Source organism: Macrosteles quadrilineatus, unplaced genomic scaffold (assembly GCF_028750875.1).
Source record: "Macrosteles quadrilineatus isolate MER2022 unplaced genomic scaffold, UCM_ALF_1.0 Scaffold_4__1_contigs__length_99947679, whole genome shotgun sequence".
NCBI classification, from domain to species: Eukaryota; Metazoa; Arthropoda; class Insecta; order Hemiptera; family Cicadellidae; genus Macrosteles; species Macrosteles quadrilineatus.
This window is the reverse complement of record NW_026542597.1, coordinates 97,122,561-97,148,512: the sequence shown is the minus strand read 5'-3', so window position 1 is coordinate 97,148,512 and position 25,952 is coordinate 97,122,561. Positions and strand designations below refer to the sequence as shown.

At 34.2% G+C, this 25,952-nt stretch overlaps 1 protein-coding gene across 2 annotated transcripts; it reads left to right on the top strand.

Annotated features, from left to right (window-relative positions):
- The first annotated feature begins 1,048 nt into the window (after positions 1-1,048).
- On the top strand, positions 1,049-24,468 carry LOC128993568 (zinc finger CCCH domain-containing protein 13-like). 2 transcript variants are annotated; one of them, XM_054417539.1, is made up of 13 exons: positions 1,049-1,182; positions 5,525-5,675; positions 6,961-7,103; positions 7,372-7,504; positions 8,080-8,151; positions 9,093-9,194; positions 9,711-9,787; positions 10,428-10,512; positions 17,938-18,095; positions 19,359-20,110; positions 20,615-20,682; positions 22,241-22,310; positions 24,339-24,468. In XM_054417539.1, the coding sequence occupies exons 2-13, from the start codon at positions 5,525-5,527 to the stop codon at positions 24,355-24,357; spliced, it is 1,830 nt and encodes a 609-aa protein (XP_054273514.1). In that variant the 5' UTR covers positions 1,049-1,182; the 3' UTR covers positions 24,358-24,468. The 2 variants fall into 2 exon arrangements, with proteins under 2 accessions (XP_054273514.1, XP_054273515.1); XM_054417540.1 differs by having other exon boundaries at positions 1,049-1,314.
- The last annotated feature ends 1,484 nt before the right edge of the window (positions 24,469-25,952 follow it).

Below are 25,952 nucleotides of genomic sequence, written 5' to 3'. Positions count from 1 at the left end.
TCACATAGGTACCTGTAACTGATCAAGATATTTTTTTTTAGTTATCAATTATCAATTATCAATCAATGAGATGGGGACGCCCCATAGGTGCGTATTTTAACCCAAATATGAGTGAAGGATGAGTGTAGAACGGTGTGTGATGACCTGTGTAGCTTTGTTACTGACTAAGATCAGCGGTTTCATAGTTAAATAATTATTTTTTTTAGTTAAATAGTTCAGCCTCAATTAGTTGTAGTTTGTTATCCTTTGTGTTCAGCAGCTTGGTTGACGGAGCAAAGAAGGTTATAATAATTTATTCATAATAATATAATAAATTATGACTATAGAAAGTGTTTTGTTATTCACTCCGTCTTAGCCCTACGGTACCTTGAATAGTTATCCACGCTCGGCAATTAAAATCTCTGCCACTCTGAACTCTCGGTTTTTCGTTGATGAGAGCCACGTCGAGTTGGCATTTACACATACACACACACTGTGTGTGTACAAAGCCAGATTTTTCGTCCATGATATGACGACTCTGCCTGGCATCCTCTCTGTGCCAAAGATGAGTCTCAGTCTGAGGCAGCTTATCCTTTTCGTAGGTCTATTGCTATCATGCAATAATTTTATCATATAATGATGATCTCCACTATTTTCCTTAACGATTATGTTCAACAAGCCACTCTACTAAACTTCGAAACTATTGAGACAATCAATCAGTAGACAAGAATCAAATTAAATCACGACCCTCTACTTTCTGCTTGAAGTACTCCATGTCACATCATGAGGCAGGTGGCATCAAATATTTCTCGCTTTACTTCCAGAATACCTACTGTCTGGGAATTTTAAACAAAAAACCCAGTTTGAAACAGGGAACTATACGTAATGTTCTACTTCGGTTAATCATAGAACTTCTTTACATAATCAATGCCCAACCTTATTGTTTTCCATGTCTTGGCTTTTTATTTTCTAGTACCTTTGACTTTGACTATGGTTTATTTAGTTTCTATCTTCTTTGCTTTGGTTTGATTTGGTTTTGGTTTGATGGTTTGGACGGTTTGGACGGTTTGGTTTGGTTTTACTTTACTGACTGACGACAATATCAAGACACAACACAAGAGCCAATAATTGTTATCTTTATCTATTTTGGTTGTTTTTGCAAGTTTTAAAATAAAATATAAACCTCAATCGTAATCGCGAAAGGTTAGTTTTAGTTGACTTAAGTTCTCACAACGTGCCTAAATAACGTATGTGATTAGAGTAAGTTACTGTGTTTTAAAATAATGACATGATATAAACATTTCAGGCCTATGTACAGCCATTGACTATTAATTGGTAAGCTTTTACAATTTAAGTTCAATAATCTGGTTCGTTTGTTGAGTTTGTTCAAGTTTCAAGTTTAAACTGGCTAGAGAGTAAGATAGATACTTTACTACTTAATACAAAGTGAACTATGAACTAAACTAGCCTCTTGTTTAATTGATATTTGGATAAATTATTTTATGTAATCTAGAGCTAAGTAGGCCTATAATTGCTTAAGTTACCTGCTCATTCTACTTAAGTTGGGTACCCTTTTGAAAACAAAATTTCATTAAATCAGGCCTCCTTATTTACCATTGATTTTTAGGAACTGATTGCAGGACCAATAAGTAGTAGCTAGCCTAATTAGCTTAGTATTTGATTTAAGCCCCCCACTCAATTCTATTTATTTACCTAAGCTCCTTTTGCTATTAGTTCGAACTGTCAAACACTAAGTTAACTTTCCCAGGGCTATGGACATATAGGCTATATATCTCTCAATCTTTGTCTACTTTCCGGGCTGAAAACGGATAAATCCGTCCTGAGAAATTTATTTTCTGGGCTAAAGACAGATCCGTCCATAAAACAAATCAATATAGATAGGTACACAAGGTAGTTTTTACAAAAATAATTATTACACTGCACTATAAATGGGTAAGTATTCTAGACTTTTTTGTGGTTGGTAATAATAGTTGCTGTACAGCTGTTTCAGGTATCATTTTGCACCATAGAGAGTGTGAATATTTTGAAACTGTCTCTTTACACATGGTTGTTAGTGAGTGATGTTTACATTATTTGTGTTTTGGGATTTATCCTTACTAGTGTACATGTTGCTCGAATTCGAGCAATTGCAAAGTATTACAGGAGTTATTTCAAAACGAATAACAGTCTCATATTTACAATGAGTTTAAAAGAGTCAAAGATTACCGGTGTGTAACTCAGACCATGTTTATCTTCGTTATTGATAAACCTAAAGCATTCCGGCCGGTTTTTTTCTCTCAAAACAAAATGCCTCGCTGTACAGACAACTCAGGTCATTGATAGAGGGCCAATTGAGAACGAAAAGTTGTTTTGGGGTTTAGGGCACATTTGTTTAACCTATAATAGTTGAGATTGTCCAAGGTCAGGTGCTGACTGTGATGAGTTAAGCCTCTTACGCGCCTCTGTTCTGTAGCTGCGGTCGTTATCACGATTTACGCCTCCTGACTATGTTTCGTTGTCGTCGCGTCGGAGGCATTTAAAAGGAAAAAACAACAAATAAACAAATTATAGCTAGGTACACAAAACAACGATAAATGCACAAATATATGTTACAATCATACTAACACGATCCGTCATAGCAACACAAAACAACGATAAATACACAAATTTAAGATACAACCATACTAACATGATCTGTCTTTATTTTTTTTTTACCTTCCAACGGTCAAGAACCAATTTATAATATGTTGTATAGATGACTTAAGTAACTTAAACATATACATACAAAAGTATTTTGACAATGACATGCGTCTTGGGGGGTTATGTTTACACAAACTCAAATAGGCCTAGTAAATAAATGCACTCAATGCGATACATTGAATTGAAAAATAAATAACAGCATTTAAATTATAGGCTACAGCTGATCAAAATGTAAACAATTATGTTTTTCTTAAGGATAAAATGGGAACTTTCAAAGCCACTTGGGCAGAACCCAAGGGACTTAAAAAAAAGTGTAAGGCCAGTTTGCAAATCTACGCAAAATGCTCTTTTCAATGAGACGTCAATGGATAAAATCGTTTAAGAAATGGCGGAGGAGTTCAACCGACAAAGTTTCATGTAGCATATTAATTAAATAGATTTTATTGAGCTAAAGTGACCAATCCAAACGATCTGAAATTTAAAGATGTTTTTGAGATGCTTAGTGAAAGTATTACTGTGGTGATTTTTAAGCAATTAAAAAAATAGTAAGGAATGTGATGAATATGTTGAACCTGAAGAACAGTCTTTATGTAAGTTAGTGATAGTTTTGGTGGGGAATGAGTCTGAGGACTTGGGAGCGGAACTGAGTGGTTAGATTTACTTCAGAATGATAAAAAATATATTTTTATGGATAAAAATAAAACATGGGTGAAGGAATAGCTAAAGACTGACGGATATCCTTCTACCACCCACAAGAACCTTCAAGATTATTGGCAGTGTTCATAGTTTGTAATTATCACTAAGGGCGGCAGACGGACATATCCATCCACCTTATGTTTTTTGTGGGCCTAAACCTAAGACGTATATATCTGTCTTAAAATAAAATTTTATTTTCTTCATATTTTTTGTATAAAAATCAGTTCACCGTTAAGAAAAATCTTTTTATGATCCATGAATTATTTCAAGCAAAATTAATACAAAACGTAACCGCTTTAGTTTTTGAATTTTGGCAAACAATAATTAAACTCCATCTCTTCATTTAATTTAGCCCTGAAGGGTTAAATCATTCATTTCATTTAAAAGTTAGGTACTTCCACAGTAACACTAGGCCTACTTTCCAAAAAGGTACAATAGGCTAAAGGCTATTTTGGTAAATCTGCAATTTTATTTTAAATTGCACTAAGCTAAGTTGAACTTAACCCTCCGGGTGTTATGTGTCGATTCGACACATAACACATTTTGTGTAGTGTTTTGTGTCAATTTTTCGACTCACAAACACTGTTTACGGCGAAGGCTCTATGACTGACAAAATCGGATTGAACTGGATCGAGTTAGGTATCGTTTTATTTGGCAGATTCTAAGCTTTCTCCCGAGGTCTATCTCTAAGCGCTTTTTTTTCTCGAGCCGATCATAATTGTAGCATTGTATTGTAGCAGCCAGCTGACGTGCGTATTTGTAAACAGCTTGGTTAACCTCGCACCGATGACTGATATGTTTTATTACGTTTATCATTTTTTTAGTGTTAAAAATCAAAAGTAGTGATATACGTGGTGCATTATAAGAAGATTTAAAGTGATTTTGAAGGGCTGGTTGATGATCCTGAAGAAGTAGGTAGTGATATTGATGTAAATTATCAGCCAGATTCCTAGCTATGGTTAGGCTATGCATTCTTAGCTAAACGCTATGTACCGAAATCTGTTTTTTGCCCATAACTTATTTATTTGCAAATCTACTTCCTTAAATTATTATATTTTTGGAAACCTCATAAAATTCTGAACAAAGTGGCTATTTTCAAATATTTATAGGCCTATAATGTATACAATTTCATTGAGCGCAAACTTATTTTTTTTTTGAAAATTTTCCAAAATATTTTTTTTTTACCTAAAATTTTTTTTTGAAACAAATGTTCCTTATGTTTTATGTATAATATTGAAGCCCATGATTTTCCAAACAAAATGGTATAAAGAACAATATAATTAACATTGTTTTTAAGCTTCTCAGATCCGTTTTAATAAAACCTTGCAAATGCGCAAACAATAGGCAAACATTAAGGCCAAAACTAGGGACACTCGGAGGGTTAATTGTAAGTTAACCCAATTTTAAAATTGACTAAACTTGTTTCAATTAAGTCAATTTTAACCTATTAACTTACAAGGTATATTCACACCCTACAATTTCACACTGTTTATTTTTCATCTCGCTCATACACTCACCTCAATACCGGTAACTTACTTTTTGTCATTTGTTATATTCTATGTTTATAATTTAGGGCCTCTTGTAAGTATTTATTATTGTTACTAGGCTATAGATAGTTTTCTCATGTTTTCTTTCTTGTATAGGCCTAAATGTATCTTTTCACTGTAAAATAGCTATGTCAGTGGGAAATAAAAGATAATAAATACAAGATTCACAACCAAGAGAGTCAAGTTGCTTAAGTTATTTTTACTTTATTTAAGGGTGTTATTAGCTAGATTGGGTACCTACTATTTAAATTGGCAAGTTAGTTTTTAAACTAGAGAAAACTTGTGTAAGCCTATTAACTCATGTTAAAGTCTGCAATACAAATTGTCTTTCTTTTCAAAAATGTACGAGCCTAGAAACACATGCAATGTATTCTAAATTAGAATGTTAAGAACTCAAATCAAACAAACTAAAATTAGGTTTTAAACTATAATATAAACATTGCTTGGATAAAAACTAACTAACCCAACTGCTGCTTTTGCTGCGTGCTTTATTTTAATAAGTTAACAATTTAAAAGTAATTCATGTTTTATTGTTCTTTGGGTTACCTTAGCAGTCAATTTACTAACCGGTAAGCAATAATTCTAAGTTGTTGCATTTTCAGATGGGTAAGTTGAGAGTCACAAAAACAAAAAAAGAATCGTTACAACCTGGAATAAAAGTAAAAAAAGAAAATTCGATGAAGAAAAATGGCTGCAGAGACCATCATAAACGCTTATCAATGCTTCGTCGCCGCGTCTCAGCCCTTCTGGATGGTAAGATTGTAGGATAGCTTAAATTATTACTATTTATTAATACCCCTGCCAGTAAACCTGTAGACTTAAGTAAATTTCAGTTTGTCTGATTTGATTTTTACAAATATTTCCACATTATTGTTGGCCACTTGGGGTGGTGAAAAACTACAAGCTGTTAAATACAACATTTATTTGGATAATAATGAAAGTAAGTTACATCATACACGGCGCTCACATTGCTTTTAATTACATGAGCATGGGAAGAAACTGGAAGTTGTCAGGTTGTACAAAAAATACAAGTTAAATACGTAACCAGTTTGTCCAACCTTATGACATGTTAGATTACTCATGTAACTTAATAGTAGTATATATACATATATTATAACACATACCCTAGGTAGCCTATAATATATTCACCATTTAAATAATAGTTAACAAGTACTTACTTAGGTTTGCTGCTATGGGGAAGGTAAAAAGTATTTTTTGTGTTAATAGCCTATTAAAAGGCTGTTTTGAAATAAATAAATTCGCCAAATCTGATCAAGATAGGGCATATTCCTATATTCATAAACAAGCAAATTAGCCTACAACAGATTTTTTCCTCCTTAATAATAAAATGGGAATCTTAAATTTACAGTTTTTTTTTAATTTTCTCCGTAGCCTTTCATCTTCAACACTTATACTTGTTTTTTAAATACTTACGCTCTTTTCGGTGGTTCTATTGAAAATTTGACGTGATCTAGATATAATTCTGCTTAACCTCACCAAATTTTTTAGGTAAAATCCCCTGTGTCCGTAAAGTAAAAATTTACCAAGGTATAAGTTACGGTATGCTAATAAAACCGTACGTACCACCTGTTGTACTTGTCAACCTGTCGTTTTCTCTATACAACCACTCATTGATGTGCCACGCCAGGACTACAGTACCTAAAATCGTGCATCATTAAGTTCTAATGATATCTACTTGAGTATCAATATCAGAGACTAGCTCAGCTAGTTGATGATTGGGCCACTGTTGCCTAAAAGACAATGATGGTGCATACGGATGCCGTTTTGTAGTGTTAAATCACCATAGTAACACTGTCCACCAGTGGAAAACGTCTAGGTTTTAGGGACCACTGTGTGTACACCTGTCCACATCGGTGTGTTTAGAAACTGTAAAAGTCAAGGGGATAATTGTAGGAGCGTAGGTGTTAAGTGCAATCACATAATAAAACTAACATCACAAAGGTGTTTTAAAGATTAATTTGCAAGGGATGGTGCAGGATATTTAAGTTACAAAATCTGAAAACTGTTGCTGTTACAGAAAAGGAATCTTTGGAGGCTAAAAATCAAGAAATCATTGAGAACTTTACCAACGAAAAAAAGCTAAACGCCGAACTGAAGAAAGATGTATTCTATTGGCAACGGATGTATCATGAAGCAGTTTTGTCCCACAATGCATTTAAGGTACAAGATTTGCCTTATTTGTCTTAAATATTTAATTGTAAGTTAAGATTCTAGTCTTAAAAAACTAGAATCTTATTGGTGCTGGTCTAATAGCGACTGTTTAAGTAGATAGAAGCTTTGCTCTATTCTCCTTAAAATAAGCTAAAGAATTACAAAAATTGAAAACCATTAATTTTTGAAATTTTTTTATGAATTGGAAAGGTTGTTCAATAAAAGGAAATTTTAAAAAATAAATATTTTGGACTAAGTTATTGTTTTTTTTTTACAGGTAAAGCAGACAGACATGATATCAGTGTGCCTGAAAGATATCAAGAGTGCATTTCCCCACTTGGTTGGCCTATCTGACCAGCTTTGTCGAAACCAGATTCGACTGACCACCATGATAAATTCCTTCAATGCTGGTGAGTCTAGATTTTTAAAAGTTTTTAAATTATATTTTACATTCTACCATTACAACTGTGTGTTCTTAGTAATTTGAAGTTTACACTAATCTTTTTCGTGTCAAAGATTATTAAGGTTTTCGTCCTTGTGTTTCAGCAAAAAATTATTTAAGGTATGTTTTTGTCCAGTAGGTTACAAGTTGATGTTTCCTATTTATTTCTGGTTATTTAACTAAACTTCACCAAACGATATCATAAAACTATTGTTTGGTCTGTGGAATTTTCAGTGACCTAACACACTGAAAATTTACTCTAAAATGAGAAAAATTCTATTTGTTAAAATTTCTTAATGCAAATGCAACTTATTATGACTGTTTATATTATCAGGGCTTGGATTTTACAACATAATAAAAGATGTATTTGCAGTATCTAAATTTTTTGTTAGGATTTGCACAGTTTTAAACTTGTTTTAAGAGTTAATATATTGATTCAAAACACTACAGTTCATTTTCCAACAAAAGCAGCGATCATCTTGAAGTATTTGTTTCATAACAAGAGGTTTCTTTGGTAGGCCTATAAATCTTTTTTATTTGTAGAAAATGAAAATAATCCTCCTCGTGCTTTTGGAGATGACCGTCAGAGAAACAGTGACCATTCCAAGAAAAGTGGTGAGTTAAAAATGTAATTTTAAATAGGCTTACATAGATCTTTTTATTTACATATTTTTTTTATCCTTAAACAGATGATTATTTTAGTGGAGAGGTATCTTAGGCGAAGCCAAATATCTTAGGTTTCAGTCAGTATTTCCACACAATCAAAATAATAGTCCCGCTTACTTGGTCGATAAATCTTGTTTAATCCCGCTGTTAAATTGTGAAAAATCCCGTTTCATCCCGTATGATTTATTTTTTTGTTAAATCCCGAGTATTATATTTGACGTATCATGTTTCAAAAGTTGTTTTACATCACTATTATATTTTGCTACAGTATTTTAATCAATTGGAGTTAAAAAAAATGAAAATTGTTGTCACAGCCAAAAATCCTGTTTTATCCCGCTCAAGGTCTAAAAGCTCCGTTTTCGGGATAAATCCCGAGAATGAAAACACTAGTTTCTGTAGCAGAGGAAAGGGGGTAAGGTAAACAGATGAAGGATAAAAAGTATATCCCTTTACCATGTCCAAATCTTGAGCTTATTTGTACGATCAACTCCCTTCTCCTAGTCAACCATACAGTAGGGCTTATAATATAACCATTAGGTACTCTAGTAATAACTATGCATCAAAACTGAGAAGAATTATATTAGATTTACCTTTGTTGCCTGAGTTCTTGTAGGTAAGATGTTTGTGTTAGGCTACTCTATTTGTTTTATGAATTCATCTTAATATCAGTAACCCGTCTATATTTAAACATACGCGGCAGCTAGTATCGTGGTCGACTCGATCTGAATACGTGACGATGACACAAGGCGTAGTCACCACTCAAGATTGACTTTGTTTTAAGGTTTTTTTTTCAACGTAGTATGACTGAGTAACTTAGATTTTACATTGTAGAGAATTTTAGTTTTCTTGTTTATTAGTCAGTTTGATTATACTTGATCATATTTTTATAGAAAAACAGATGAAGCAGCAAAAGGTGGGCCCGATGGTCAAGGGAATTCTCATCCAGAAGCCAATGATCCGACTGGAGCGAGTGATGCTACAACAGCCTCAAGGTAATTTATTCTGACGGTGTAGATTAAAAAACTCTTCATTTACAAAATTTTGCACACCAAACTACTTACAGTGTAGGTCTATGAAAGTAAAATAAAACATGTTTGAACAAGCTTACCAACTCAAGTGCAGACAAAATTCATTTTACCCAATGGTTAATGTCCACATAACATCACTAGTAAGGAAGTTAATGGTTTGATTGTGGGGAGGCTAGTAACTCCTGTAAATAGTCTGAAAGCTTACTTTTGGAGCTTTGCAATGTAGATTTTTTAACAATGGTTTATATATTTGTGTTATTTGTTAATAATTTATTAATTTATTTATCTTTCCTCACTTGACACTGGTTGTATGAATTTACTAAGACAGGTGGCTCTGAAAGACGTATGTTACATACATATGTATTAACACATACCAAACACTACTCCTCAATGCATTGCGTTCATATCCAAACTTGTACACTTGCCTAATCATACACCTATCCATATCACCTAAAGCTAATGTATTTGAATCGTTTTCAGAACCTGCCAACAACGATCTTGCCTCGGACAGGGGGAACGCTCTCACTCCAATTGTAGAGGAGAATGAACAAGACACGGTAAGTTTATTTTCTATTAGAGGCTGTGCGGATAGCCAAAAATTCCGGTCAGATTCGGATCTCAAATTTGATATCAGGCACTATTCATTAAATATCCAACTTTTTTCGGATAGACTGTAGGCTATATTATGACGTTTCAGAATAAAGACAAAATCTTCACAAGTTAATAATCATCATTGTCTCCATTTTCCAATGAATTTCAACATTACGTTTCCATCGACACAACAGCAGTCGACTACTAATCGTCTATGGAAAATATCAAAACAGTGCACGTTGGTTTTGCTTGTCATTATTACTATCTACAAGAATATTTTGTCAATATTTTTAAACCCATCCCATCCCGAAAGTCAGGAAGAAAATAAAAATCCCGTCCAGAATTAAAGATACAATCCCATCCATACCTACTTTAAACCAACAATTTCACAAACATATCAGATATAAAGTAAAAATGCGTCACTGTATGGCAAAACTCCACCTTACATGCTTTCTAACATCCCGTTGCACTCTGCTCTTCAGTTCAGTCTGAAGAGCAGCATCTGCGGTTCAGTCCAAAGTAGCTCAGATTAACCGGAGTCCAATATCTAATGTAGTTGTAGTTGTCTAATGTAGTTGTATACACAGGAATTGTCAATTTTTCCAGGACTTACGCTTAGAGCAGATTTCTATGAGAAGGAAAAAACGCCGACTTGGGACAGGAGAGAGATGGCGAATGAGGAAACAGCAAGGTATGTGGGATTCCCTGATGTATGTTTTAATCATTGGAAACACTAGACAAATAGATTAGCAACCTTAACCCTTATTATACAGGGATGGAATCCTGTCTCGGTCATGTCTGGATGTGCAACTGATGGAAAAGCTTGGTGGGGACAAGTGCACCTTGGTGTGTTATCTTATCTAGTTATCTAGTAATCGATACTAATAGGTTTTAAAGGTTAAATGTATGTTTTGACTATTACCTGCCTACAGGCAGATGCAGCGTGTAGGCCTATATGATGTAAATAAATAAAATAATTCGTAAACATTCTTCGGGTTCGGATTGTTTGTGTGTTACACCTCAAATCAGGTTTTTTGCTTCCTATTGTCCTGTCGTATAGGTTTCTCCACAAAAACTCAGTTTGTAAGAATACGGGATTCTTGTGTTTATACAGTGGAACCTCGATAACAAGTCATCCTTGATAAAAAGTGGCATTTTTAAATCCCCTAGAATTTATTTTATCTAGTCTTTTATTTATATTCTCTTACTCTTAGTCTTGTAATCAAGGTTGTGGCAGGTCATATATCAATGGCCTATTTGCAAAACAAATAGCCTAAATAAAAGATAGCCAACATATAAAAGCCTAACTATTTAATCAGTTACTAGCCTAGGCCTAGTTAGGCTCAACTAACTAATTTCTACACTAATGTAAATTGAATAAATAGTACAAACCTTCTGAAATATATTACATTAGTAGGAAAAATGGATAAAAGGGGAGTATTTCATTTGGTCCAAAATCGTTTGGTCCACAAGTTGTAAAACAGTTCGTTTGGTCCAAAATCGTTTGGTCCAACACTTGTAAAACAGTTCGTTTGGTCCAAAATCGTTTTATCATCCAGTTGGGGAGTATTTCATTTGGTCCAAAATCGTTTGGTCCACAAGTTGTAAAACAGTTCGTTTGGTCCAAAATCGTTTGATCCACAAGTTGTAAAACAGTTCGTTTGGTCCAAAATCGTTTGGTCCACAAGTTGTAAAACAGTTCGTTTGGTCCAAAATCGTTTGGTCCAAAAGTACAGGAATTACAATTGTGTATTATGGAGTAAACTTATGAAATAGACTGTACGTTTCACTGTGGACCATTCGATCGGGTCGTTTCATCCAAAACTCTAATACGAGTTCGTTTGGTCCAAAAGTATGAACTATTGCGTCCCTCACATAGAAGGCGTTCAAATAATCGCCGTCACGTCGTCAACCCAACCGCCTGCCTTCCGAGGCCTATTTGTTGTTTTGTGTTACGTTTCTAAATAATTGATATGTTTGCATTTATATACACGTACATATACATATATTTATTTATATATAATGTGTTTTTGTAATGTTTACTTTTTATCCCCAGTCAATCTTAAAACAACGCGTTTTAATTCCCTAGATTTGTGGATAAACATTGACTTTGCTTTGAGTTTGCATTTAATGTTAAACAGATGGTTTATTTAATTTATCTATATATTAAAATTCAATCTGTGTTTGTTGTGTGTTTGTCATGGTATTTGTAACAATTATGTAGTTAATAATACAAATATATAAAGTTAATTTCTCATTGAATATATATCCTAAAAACTTCCCAAAATGTTATGTTTACTCCCCATGAGAACCGTGAATAAATTATTGAAAAGAAAAGAGTTTGTAATTGTTGTACCTTTATAAAAATTACTAGCAGAGTACCCGTCCTTCGTACGGGATTGGCGTATACAGTATAAGTATAAAACTTGTATTGCAGTTATACTAATTTAGTTCTTTAATTTACGGTACGCTATAATATAGCGAATCTACCATAGCCATAATGTTCTTAACTGCACCTAAACAATAAAAAAGTTAATGTCTCATTGTATATCACAGCTTTTTGTTGCTAGTTGGTTCAAATTAGCTGTAGTCATAAATGAAAAAAAATTAATAGTTCTGCACCCTGCTGGTAATCCTTATAACTTGTTAATGCTATACAATACTGTAGAACTAACTTGTGTAGTTGAAGCAGAATTTATTTTTCTCTACTGTTTAGGTAAAATGGTAGAACATTATGGCTATGGTAGATGTGTAATACTATAGAATACTGTAAATTTAAAAAATCAAATTTTATCAAACTGTGTCCTCCACCCATTGCAATCGCAAAGCTTGAGTATAACTGCAATAAGCATTCTATACTTATATTCCAACCCCGTACGAAGGACGGGTACTCTGCTAGTTTTTATATATTTTTATATTTTATATTTTTAAATTTTATTATATTTTTTTGTATACATTTAATAGTTAGTTTTTAGTACTGCAACGAGTGCCGGATAAATACTAGTCTGATACTGTATATATATACTGTATATATATATATAAACGCGTTTTTTATTTTGATATTTTGAACCACTTTACGGATATTAATGAATTTAAATAGAATGATAGATAATTAAGAAATGAAGGGGATGTCGAGGCCATAACCGTACGTAAGGCTAACTTCACTGTGTTATAGAAATAAGTGTAAATTGCGTACTAAACAGTTCAAAGTAGTTTCATGTTGTTTTTTCTAAAAAGTGAAAAGGTGGTTTCAAATTAAATTGTGACTTGTAAATGTTTATGTTAATAATGTTTTGTTTACACAAATGTTGTGTTTGTCGTTGTTCGCCGACATAATATTTAACTTTAAAATGTAGTTTTCCCTTACCATAAAGGATGTGCGTTATCACTAAATTTGCAATTTACTACTATACATAGAAAACACTTGCGTATAGTTGAGTTTCACAGTACATACAATCATTTTAAGTTTATGTTTTGCCATCAAATGTTAAGTCATGTTAGAAAATTTCATTTCTGTAAAACATTGTTCAATTATTGAAGATGTCAGTGAATTATATTTACTACGAAATTTTTGTGTCTTTGTGTTAACTAGGCTACCTGTTGTGATTTATATTGACTACTCGATTCACGTGCGTAGGACCCTAGATGAAACATACTGTAGGACTGACCAACAGTAGAACATAAACTACCTGTACAGTAGTTGGTTTCAGTTGGTACTTAACAGTATTTGGTTTCAAATTGCAATTGAAATATTTATGTTAGAAGTTATATGTGTACAATAATATTGATTGTCGTGATTGCCAGTTAGCGTGAGAAAGTAAGTTAATACATATTTGAGACCATGTTTAATAGAGTGCTAGATTTAGCAAGCACCTTAAATGGTCAAGAATATGTATTGTAACACTTTCACTTGGGGTTTGTTCCTTGTTTTTATAATATTTTTATAATCAATACTAAGTGAGCAATGTTTTTATTTTTCCTTCGTCACGTTGTTAATCAACGTATCTTTGAAAGGATGAGGAGATCCGGTACAAAATGTACACGACCTTTCTGTCATGACAGTAAATGGTAAAAAAATGATCACTCTTTGTGAAATTTGTTTTACAGTTAAGGTGTAGTGTTATTAAAAAAATTCCCACTTAAGGCCAATCAAGTGGGCCACGGTCCGTAATATCGTACAAAAGGTAACATGCTACTGCAAAACATCTGTCAAGATATAGGTACTACTGTAATTTAAGGTTTCTGTGTTTGGATGTCATTAGACACGATAAGAGCACACTGAACTTCTTCTGCAGATGAACAATCTGGTGGTTACGAGAAATATAAGCCGAATTAATAAATGCTACAATTCAAGCGCTTTAAATTGACTCTGGCCTGAGTAACTGTTTATAGTATGGAGTTTGGGCCTTTTTTATGTCACCATCTGGGTAAGTAACTTAGAGAGATCAATGATTTTTGTTGCTGAGTAGCGCCAGTAAACATGTACAACACTTCTTTAGTTGAATAACATTCATTGGCTCTATTGTGTATTCTTTCACTAAGCTGAATTAATACATCAAAGTAAACTCTCTAAAAGTCTGTAATGAACTGAAATTTAGGATTAATAACTTTCTATAACTTATCATGCATTTATTCATAAAAGTATTAAAAATTTAATCCAGTACCGTAACTGAAAACCACTATTATTTTTAAAAAAATATGGGCAACGTGCCTGAATGTTTGTCCCAGACAATTATGCATATCACAAAGAGTAGACCTATAATTGATGTACCTTAATGATATGTCTATGATAAATAAAAGTAGCCTATTTAACATTCATTTTCATAGACTGTAAAAGCCTTCTGCACTTTTATTATTCTGTATCGTATTACATAATGGGAAATTGTCCAATGATTAAATACACATGTATAACAATAATCTCGTGATGATCTGTCAGTCTTGAATAATAAGACAAAATATCGGCAAAAGTAGTCAAAAAGGCAGACACCAACCAGTACAATAGATATAACATAATGCAATAAGAAATTATTGAAAGAGTTACTGTAATATTACGATTATATAACTGTTCGTAATGGAACGTTATATTGCTAAACATGACATTATACAGAAGAACATCAATTCTAAAATAAGAAAATAAGATCCTTATATATAATTCTGTAAGACAACATTTTTACCAGGAAATTGTGGACGTCCAGAAAATATGAGTAGGCTAATTAATGTAATTTTCATGTTCTATTTTAACCTTTTGATTAAGAATTATAGACAACCATGATCAATAGTAAACACTCCATTGTAAATAGGTACCGGTACAACAATACAAATTAAGGTGTATGATAAACATTTAAAACACGTTGGTCCACTGAACACTCTGTATATTAGAAGGTCGCCAAATGTGATAAAAACTGTTAATTTATAAGATTTCCAACCGTATGATACACTATTGAGCTTTAAGTTTGTTTGTGTACGCTTTAGTGGTTTGAATACAACAAAACATGGCGTCTTTATCGTTAAAAACATAGAAAGTCAACATGTTTAAAGGAAAAATTGTATTAATATTATTATTGTATACGACGGCGGATATTTGAACGCCTTCAATGTGAGGGACGCAATAGTTTATACTGTGGACCAAACGAACTCGTATTAATGTGTTGGACCAAACGAACTGTTTTACAACTGTTGGACCAAACGATTTTGGACCAAATGAACGGCAATATAAACGTACAGTATATTTCATAAGTTTACTCTACAATGCAACATTTTACTTCTAGTTTGGCCTGTACTTTTGGACCAAACGATTTTGGACCAAACGAACGTGTTTTTAACTGTTGGACCAAACGATTTTGGACCAAACGAACGAGTTTTTAACTGTTGGACCAAACGATTTTGGACCAAACGAACGGCAATATAAACTGTGGACCAAACGACTTTGGACCAAATGAAATTGGATAAAACGATTTTGGACCAAACGAACGAGTTTTTAACTGTTGGACCAAACGATTTTGGACCATTAGAAGATGATCCGATAAAAGGAATGGTATTTATTTAATAAAATTGTATTCTGATCCTCATAACATGTTAAAAATCTGCATTTATAATAGAACAACCAAATCAGTGGGTAAAAGCTATCCTTTACGACAGAAAACCGTGATAAAAAACTAAATAATGATAATACATATTTTTCTGCCGAAATCGTAAATAATGGGAATAATTTAGAAACATAACCACAAAACATTGCAGACGGAAAACTAGATTCAAATCAAAAAAGTGGATGACGTCAGAACTCGAGACACCAAAGAGAACTAAAGTGTAGAGGTTAGACCAATGATCGAGAATGGTTTTCAATCATTTTGCCACAAAAAAAAAGCTAGTAAGCTACATGCAAACAATATATTTGGACTAAACCACGTAAATTTCTAAGCCAATAGGATTACGAGTTGAAATTCGAGTCGGTGTTGTTGAACAAATTCTCAAAATTATTTAGTTTTTAACAAGAAAGTAAGAAAAAGCTAGCCATCTTGAATCTGACGCAATGAGGAACTAACGTACTTCTCTCTCTTCTTTGGTAACGAGTCAAAGGAAGTGGCCATGAAATTATGTTCTCAATTTTAAGAAATTAACAAACTGTTTTTAAACTTTTAAAATGAGATAAATGTGGTTAATTAATCAACTACAAGTTAAATAGGCATACAATTATTAATTATTCATTCAAATTAACCAAGAAGACTACTTTGAAAACCTGCACGTTAACCAAATTCGCAAGTACCTACCAACTTTTTCAAATTGAACTAATAAAAAAAAACTTTTGATAAGCTTTTTATAACAATCTAAGTTATTAATCAAAGACTTCACTATAAATTCTATGATACCTTTCCCATATAGTAAGTCAGGTGTAGGTTTAACCTCAATTATCCCATCCATAATGTAAGTTAGATTAATTTATCATAAACTAGGCTAACTTTATTATTGTATTTAAACTATACCTTGGGCTATGTAAAATTATTGTAATTGATTGTAAATTCAAAACATTAAATAACTCTTTCTGTAATTGATGTTTTAAGTTATCATTTTCACACAGCTCCACCACGCACCCTAATATTTAAGTTAGATAAGTAAAAAAAACCCTGAGATTAAGACAAATTAATTAAAGTTTTCCTCCAAAATTTAAATTAGGCTAATAAGAAGAAAAACACAACAAGGTTCCACTGTAACCCAAGAGTAAATTGCATAGTTAAAACAATGAATAATCTCTGGGACTTAAATGGTTGAATACATTACTGTAGAGACTTGTTTACACGACCTTCATTGACCCGACAACCTTGATTACAAGTCCACTTTTCAAAACCCATGACACTCAATGTTATATTAACCTCTATGAAACAACTGTTTCTATTCAAACAACCTCAATAAATCCCGAGGCAATTCAGAACCTCCATGACAGTCGTTTTGAGAAGTCAACCTTCGTAATATGACTCTACAAAACTGTATGGAACAATTCACACGGAAATTTGCCAGAACAGATGTTTTTGAGGAAACAGTGTCAACTCAGCCTAGAGCAAGTGAAACACCTACCCCACTAACATTTTTTAGAAAATGATTTATCTTCGATAGCTTTGTAGTGAGGCTATTCATGTGGTCTAAGTCTTTACTGCTTTACCGATCATCCATTGTTTTATCTCAAGTCCAGTATTTGTTCTTGAATCAATAACTGTACTAATAGTGCCTTAGGAGCCTTGTGAGCAAGTCTAAACCAACGATATAAACAGTAGTTCTTTATATCGTAGGCCCAAACAAACAAAAATCAATGACTTTTGATTAGTAATGTATGCATTGTAGGCCTATTGGGGAGCGAGCTGGCGTAGTGGTTAGAGCGCGGGACTTCAGTCCGTGAGGTCCCGGGTCCGATCCCCGCCAAGTCACCAATGGATTTTATCTAAGTGATAATGCCGCAACCCCTAGGTCTAGCCTGAAGTAATGTGAAAAACAATCCCAGGCTCGTGCCTAGCGTCCTAGGACAAAAAAAAAAAAAAAAAAAAAACTGTAGGCCTATTAAATGTACCACAACTCAAAAACTAAACGGTAATCTTTTTTCCTTCAATTTTCCTCACTTACTTCACAGAACAACTGGAAAATGAGCGAGAAAAGGAGCGAGAGCGGGAGGCAGGGAACCAACGCCACCCTGTGTCAGAATCGAGTGATTCAGAAGATCAAGTCCCCCTCCCCGTCATACGACTGAAACAAATCAGCGGATTGTTGCTGAGTCCCAAACTGCTAGAGGTATGACTCTGAAATAATGTAAAGCAATTCAGTTGAAATTCCAGTTTCAATTAACACTGATAATGTTACATAATAAACAATTGTAATAGTAAAAGCAAGTAGTGTGGGTGTGATCTTGTGTGAGTGGGATGATTGATGTCGTCTCTGAGGATAATTGGCTTACGAACATTCGTCATTCGTGAATAGTTGCTCGATAAGCAGAATTTTTATCTTTTTAACAGACAATTGCTTCTCTACCACAGTACTTGGCTAGAAATTACTTTTTTTATTCGTATCTATCTATATATTAATAGGCAAGCATGTTTCTTTAAAACCTTTTTTCTCAGCTCGTGTGCATCGTAGGGAAAATCTACGCATACCGTTGGAAAGCTATTTTCCTGTAGGTGTGCAGAATCCCTTTATAAATTTAAATAGGCTCAAAGATAAGCACAAAAAATGAGTTTAAAAATTTGAAAAAATTAACATGGATCTTATGCGTTGCTATGCTGGTTACGAAATAACAACGAAATATAAACAGAAAATCAAAACAAATGGAGGAAACTCCAATCACATGTTTTATTTACAGTGTGGGGTGAAAATAGATAAGTGAGTACATTACATATTTTTGGTCGAGTTTCGACCACTGGACGACCTCTCGTAATTTTAAATACATAAAACAATTCATTTATGAGGAAACATGATACACAATGTAAAAGATATTACCAACTTTATTGTACGGATTACTTTAAAGGGAGTTAAACTAGCTGACTTGGAAAATTTAAAATTCTAGGGTAGCTACACAATAAAATTTCACACAACATAACTCTGACTTTCTGTCCCACTGTAGGACTTAAGAAATGTCAGTTAAAAAGAAGATCTATCATCACTCCCAATCTCAATGTTACTAACTGTTAAACATTTTCTCTCTACTAAGGAAAAAACTCCAATAAGAGATACAAAATATAAAAGCCATTTTCACTTACCAAAAATTACACTCTCTAGAAGTCCTTACCAGTGTTAAATATCAGTGTTTTAGTATTTGTTTGTTATTTTTTGTAGTGTAGTCCCCTGGACTGTGTTTCCCTAGGTAATCTCGCTGGACCGTTCCAAACTGATGGCTCTTTAATAACCTAATTATCGAATGAAAATACTTGTTTATTTGAGGAAATTTCAGGTTCACATGGTCCTTTCTTACTAGATTATGCTACTAAAATGACTTTTCCTTGGATAAGTCTATACATAGTTGAAATAAGGTTTAATCTACAAATCAGCTATTTTACACAGGTGAACAGATCGAGACCCAGTGAAGGGAAAAAAGGAGGTGGGCGGCCATCAGATCGTGACAGTCGTAGACCAAGGAGCGAAGACTCTGACGGTTATATACCAAGGACAAGCGAAGGCCCTGATCGTCATAGACCGAGGTCGACCGATGATCCACAGGAAGGGTGTAGCTGGATGCACAGCACTCCTCACTCCGGCCAAAAACAACAAAAGAGGAAACCCGAGACATCAAGTTCGTCAGAGTCGTCAAACGAAGAAAGCGAAGTTGAAGAAAAACAGCGTAGCAGCCTGGCTGATTCTTTATACAAAAAGAGTTTTGGCAAGAAAAACAAATCTAGCGGATCTTCAACAGCGAACTCAAGTCTCGATGTGTCAAATACCTCTAAGGCCGAAGCGGACTCTACGAACAATGTTGATGTAGTGTATGTCAGGGAATCAGCTGTCGATGATTCTCTCGGTGTAAGCAGAAATTCAGCTTTATCCAGTAGGAATTCATCCAGGACCACTCCTGTAGCTTCCGCTGAGCCCTCAAGGTCAACTCTAGGCCAAAGACAGTCCAGCAGCTTTTGTAACAATTGCACTCCAATCACGACTCCGGATGTATCAGGGAAACGGATCAGAAAACCCAAAATACATCTCTATCCGGGTGAAGAAGCCTCGTCCGATGTCGTTCCCAAATCCAAGAAAGGAAAAGTTTCCGGAACAAGTAGCAAAGCTGTGAAAAGTCGACCCTCTACTGGTAGTAAGAAGAAAAGGTAATTGCTTTCTTTGAATCAAGACTATTTAATGTACTTTTAACTGAAAAGCCACATTGAAATTCATTGTTGAGCCCCTGAGCTGGAGATAATTATTGTAAGATATATTAATTAGGTACACCAATTTAGCTCAAAATTCTGAATGGTGAGTTTCAGGACATGTTTCGATACGTTAGTGAGTTTCATCATCAGCTGAGTAGCCTAATTGCGAAGAAGGACACTAATGTGTCAAAACATGTGTCACCATTCAGAATTTTGAGCTGAATTGATGTAAGTATCTTACAATGAAATGTCACATTCTAATAAAAGTGTAAGGTGCTAATATTTTTGATGAATTACAAGCCTATACAATAATGAGTTATTCATATTTTATGTATGAAGTCTACAGTACTTTAAATAAACAATTTTCTATAATAATACAAGCAAAAATCACACTAAAGTCTTATATGAAGCTGAATGATATTTAACTCACTCCAGTTTGTTGTTAAAAACCTTTTGTTTCAGTTCCATTAAGAAGAATTCAGTCGAATCATCTAGAACTTCAGTAACTATGCGTCTATCACAGGACACAGGTCTGTATGGGTTAAGTTTGGCTGTTTTGAGTGTCTTTTATTATTCTGAATACCATCCTCAGAAAGCTGTGCAGTGGATTGTTGAGGATAACATGTTGTAGATGAATATGATTTAGCCAATTGATTGATCCCTCTACATTTGTTCCAAACTTCAACTCCATTTTGGAAATAGTTTTTTTTAAAGCTGATTTATATTTTTGTAATGTATCTATATGATAGCACTGAATTAAAAATCAATAATTTGCAAAAGAGCCCAAAACAGGTTTTAAATGGATGTTATGTGTTCTCCCCTCTTTACGTTCATGGTTTGGCAGACACAGGAAAGCTGGCAGTTGAGGACTCTCAGTAATACTACATTCACTCTTGTGCGGGGAAATGGGATTTGGGAGGGAATAATGGGGTAATGCTAATGGGTAGAGAATTGCAATATCTGGATCAAATTTAAATTTAAGTGTGCTGAATCTGCTACCAAAAGTTAAGTTAAAATGTAAGATTGTTGGGAACCGAGGGACGGATATCTTTTACATGGATCAGAAACACTTCGCTAGCCAGCTTTGATCTATGCTAATTAAATTGAACTAACTAACTAAATACATCCTTCCAAACACTGAGTGCTAAAAATGGTGAATTGGTTGCTAATACTGCTGAGTGAATTGAATGATATTGGTTGGAGATTTAATTACTGAAAGGCAAATATCTATGAATTTAACTGATATAAGGTGGAGAACAGTCTGGGGAGATGTGATTAAATGTTATAATTGAAATGGTCTGATGTGAGACACATTGAACCATGTAAACGTTAATTCCTACATCTCAACTATCAGGCTTGCTTCCTAACTTAGCCAGACATTTTAATTTATCTATCTCTAACTAAACATCTTAAACTATAACTTAGCCGGTATTGGTAGTAACGGAGATCCTTGATCGGTTATTTTTGTGTCGAGAGCCTTGATGGAAGAGGAGTGAGGGTCGGTAAGGAAGGAGGGGGAGAATGTTCTTGCAGTCGCTGCAGGTTACGATCTTGACATGTAGCCCGGCTTCGCGAATACTCACACTATAAAAAATACAGCTTGCTGCTATGCGTTACAACTTTACATACAAATTTTATGACTTGGAAGTTTTAAGTTCCATATTACACTTTTTGACTTGCATAATCCGATCAAATCACAAATAAAAATGTCTTTAATTCATATTGTACATAAAGTACATCAAATGACGTCGAAATTAGTCTACTGTAAAAAATAAAAATATTCTTCAAACGTATATAAAGACAAAGACGGCAAGTGGCGCTTTAACAATTGTTTTTTGAATTTTTCAAAGATTATTCTCTTTTAGCGAATTTACCCATATAGGGAATAAGCTATATTTATGTAAGCCTACTGAGGAAGTCTATATTATAAAACTTAGCTCCAGCATAAGAAGTATTTTTTTCATACAAACCTAATCTGTGGGCAGGAAGCCCTTGCATCAAAAACATATTAATGTGAGACAACCTTCTCTTATTCTTAATGACGGTTTTTTGTTTAAGGTAATGAAAAAGATGATTTAATATTTACAGGTGAAACCGAAGGAAGGAATTCACGAAGAATGAAAACCCCGATATCATACAAGGAACCTCCAGCAAATAAGTGAGTTATGTAGTAACAATACTAACCTAAACTTGTAAACAATAGACACTGTTTGAAGGCTTTTGAATCGTGCCGATAACATCTGCTTTGATGAAGGAAAACTGAGTGAAAGATTTCTTTTGTAAATCCCCTGTTTGCAGCAACATCTTATTGCAAAGTCTGCTGTCAGGTTAGCCTACTAGCATACTGTTCCAAACCATTGCACATGGCTGCCATTTTATTTACTTTGTTTGGATATGGCAATTAGAATAAGGAAAATACTAAAATGTAAACAATTAACACGTTCGCTGCAGGTGAGTGCTCTAGTTCCTTGCTGCCACCTTGAACGCTCTCCCCTGAGTGGGACATTGTTACATTCCATTCAATTTGTGAGCAGCAGCACACAGGGAAGAACGGTTTTTATATATCTGCGTTTAGTTTGGAATGGGTGCTTTATTGTGATATAGGTTGGTAGTAAATTTCCCGTTAAATTTTTCTGGCAAGCTTAGAAATCAACTTTTTGTCCCGTCTTTTTTCCTCCAATTGGCAATACAATGGTAACAGCTAGTTCCATACAGTGCTGCCATCTGTGAGTGTTTCAGCAAACTACGTTGACTCTCGTCAAAAGACAGAACATCACCGCACATAATATGCTGTTTGTCAGATCAGGCCCGGACTGGCCCTCCGGAAAACGTTTCAGTACGTTTAAAACCCAACAATTACGATTAAAAATTGTCTGAGTAAAAACTCTGTTGTAAAATATCTCATATAAATGCGCAGTTTAACACGTACAAACTACTATAAGGCAACGTCGACTGCAGAATAACACTTGACGCGGACGCATGATGCTTCACTGCAGTACTGCTAAGGTCATAAACACTCCCACACCCCTTCCCACTCATCGAGCGCCAAGGGTAGTGTAGTAGAGGAGTGCGGCGAGGGCGTAGTCGTGCCAAAGAGCCTAACCTGAGTCGTGGGTGTTGAGTGGTTGTAGTATAGTGTTTAGTTGGTGAGTTTGTTTTGTTTTAGTATCTACGCTTAAAACTTCTGCAAGAACTTTTTGTTCATGGAGTCGCACGATATTTAACGTAAGAAAATGGAAATTAGTTTTACTTATGTTGTTTAAAGTCTGATCAAACAACGAACCGAACTGAAAATGACCCACTAGGAGTCTCAATTTCAAACCAAAATTGATAAGACGATTGACGCTTCCCGGACCAGCTTTTTTGCCAAATACAACGTCAGCAGTGTGTTGTTTACAGTACAATACGAGCTACAAAGCATAGAATTTTAGAATTGTGACAAAGCAGCTATGACGTTAGCTCGCCAGCTACTTAATAGTCATTGGAGGTTAGCGGCCTTCTTGGATTAACTCCAAACAGCTGGTGAAGGCATTATCATCCCCAAATATTATTTTTCAAATACCAAGTGATTGTAATTTAAATATCTAGGGCAATGTGAGATTAGAAATTGCATTTGTAGGCTACAAAGGCAATTTTTAATCTCACATTGCCCTAGATGTTTAAATTACAATCACTTGGTATTTGAAAAATAAATGGTAGGCCCCTAGTTTTGTTACGTAATACATCTTGGACAATATGCCAAAAGATAAAAAAGGTCATTTTGAAAGTGATAAAAAATTTCTAAAGTAAAATTTGATATATATTTTACCCACTCTCCACGTTCTAAAGTTAAGTGCCATAATTCATGTAATATTTAGAAATGGTAAAATAAAACGAACGGTAGACATGGTTAACAGTTCAGTTTGTGTTTAGTGAACATGTGGCCACACGTAACGTAAGTAACGAAACCTGTAAAAATTCATCAATAAATGAACAAGCAAATCATACAATTTGCTTGTGAGAGAATGGCTCAAAACACGTTTTTAAGACTTCCTATCTATTATCTAATAGACTAACGGCAAGCTACTAAACATCAAGTGTTTCTCCAGTGTGTCAATTGTGTTCTAACACAAATATTTAGCATGCACAGATAAACTATAGAAACTAATGTCTTTCTGTAAAATGATACAAATTCCTTTTGTTTCAGGAAAATGAGAAGACCTTAACGAGACTGACTTTAAAAGTAGTGATTGTATTATCTTGTATGCCGAGTGTAGATTTCACTTAAATTATTTGTACATAAAGTTGTGTTTTTGAAATAAACATTTTACAATTAATGTTTGCTCATATCAATAAATGATCTTTTCATCCTTTTAACCCGTCAAGGCGGTGATGAGCCTTCCTCTTCATGCTTAAAAGACACATCTAGATCTGAAAAGTGCTGCTCGTAATGATGCACTGTGGTAGCATCTGTCAACTGATCAGTGATCGAGGACTGTTTACAGAAAATTGTTGTCTGGCATATTAGTTCCTCGATCTTTCACAGCTGATCCTGAGATCGTAGCGTGACAAGAGACAGACAGATGTATTGTTTTTAACTTTTAAAATATGGAAGGTTATGAACCCTCTAGAAAGATATTTAGTTGTAAATATTCAACATAAAATTCCCAGTTGACAGCTCCCTAAGTTTTTTTACTTTTTTTCTTTCAAGATGTGATTAAGAATTTAATCATGACCAACTCTTATGCCAAACAACAAAGGGTAAAAAGAGGGATGGTTTGGCGATATTTGGGAAATACTAATATTTCAAATTAATATATTTGTATGCGTGTTTATACTAAATTTAATCCAAGATGATTTTTACCTCAGTTATTGTAACAGACGAACACATACGCGCCCACACACACATGGATAGAATTGTTGGCATCTCTGGCGACATCAAAACTAAAAAGTGGTTCTGGGTCTAGGTCTTACCATAAAACCTACGGTAATAGCTTATTCCCTAAATGGGAAATTGGCTAAGTTAAAAAGAAAATGTTAAAGTGACGTTTGTGTGTGCGTGTCTGGATATTGTGTACAGAGCTACATACTACACCTGTAGTCCAATTTTGATGAAATAACACAGATGTAAGGTACAGAGGTAACATTCAATGGTGCACTAAGGGGTGCCTGACACTAGTCACTTTCCTAAACCGCCCTCCCCCCCATCACATATACTCCTTTGCCCTGTGCAATAGGAACTTGAGCACAGTGCTTGCCGCTTGGGCTCTTCCTTTTTTGTGACAAGTGCCTCTATTGTGCACACACAAATTAACATACTAGAAATGAAACCTTAGGGTTGTCCATTAAGTAAGTTTCCTCTATAACTTACTTCTCAACAGTATTAATCCGTAGTATTTCCAGGCTATTTTCATTAAAGTTGTATTTTTAATGCTCATTTTCCGTAAAGATGGAAAAATTAGTTTTTAATAAAACCCCTCAAAGATTTTTATTAAAATTTAGTATGTACATATGACTCCATACAAAATAGCACAATCTGAAATCCTGTAAAAGTTATAGTTCTTATAGCAATGTTTGTATTCCCCCCCAGACCATATAATTACTCCTGCCACTTACCCATTAGCCTTGGTTTCACTTATAAAAGAAGAGATTGTTGAATTTTAATGTCATTGTCAGGATTTTAAAAATACAATAATTAATTTTTGGAAACACCAGTTTGTGTGTATACAATTATTTAATTAATTTTATATCCGCACAATCCGCCGGTGTTTCCACAAGGCTCAATGTGTCTGGATTCGTCAATGTTATGTTTCATCTGACA

Coding starts and splice junctions, on each gene's coding strand:
- LOC128993568 (XM_054417539.1), top strand. CDS start 5,525: ATGGGTAAGTTGAGAGTCACAAAAACAAAAAAAGAATCGTTACAACCT. Junction 9,195..9,710: donor GATGCTACAACAGCCTCAAG/GTAATTTATTCT, acceptor AATCGTTTTCAG/AACCTGCCAACAACGATCTT. Junction 20,683..22,240: donor GCGTCTATCACAGGACACAG/GTCTGTATGGGT, acceptor TAATATTTACAG/GTGAAACCGAAGGAAGGAAT.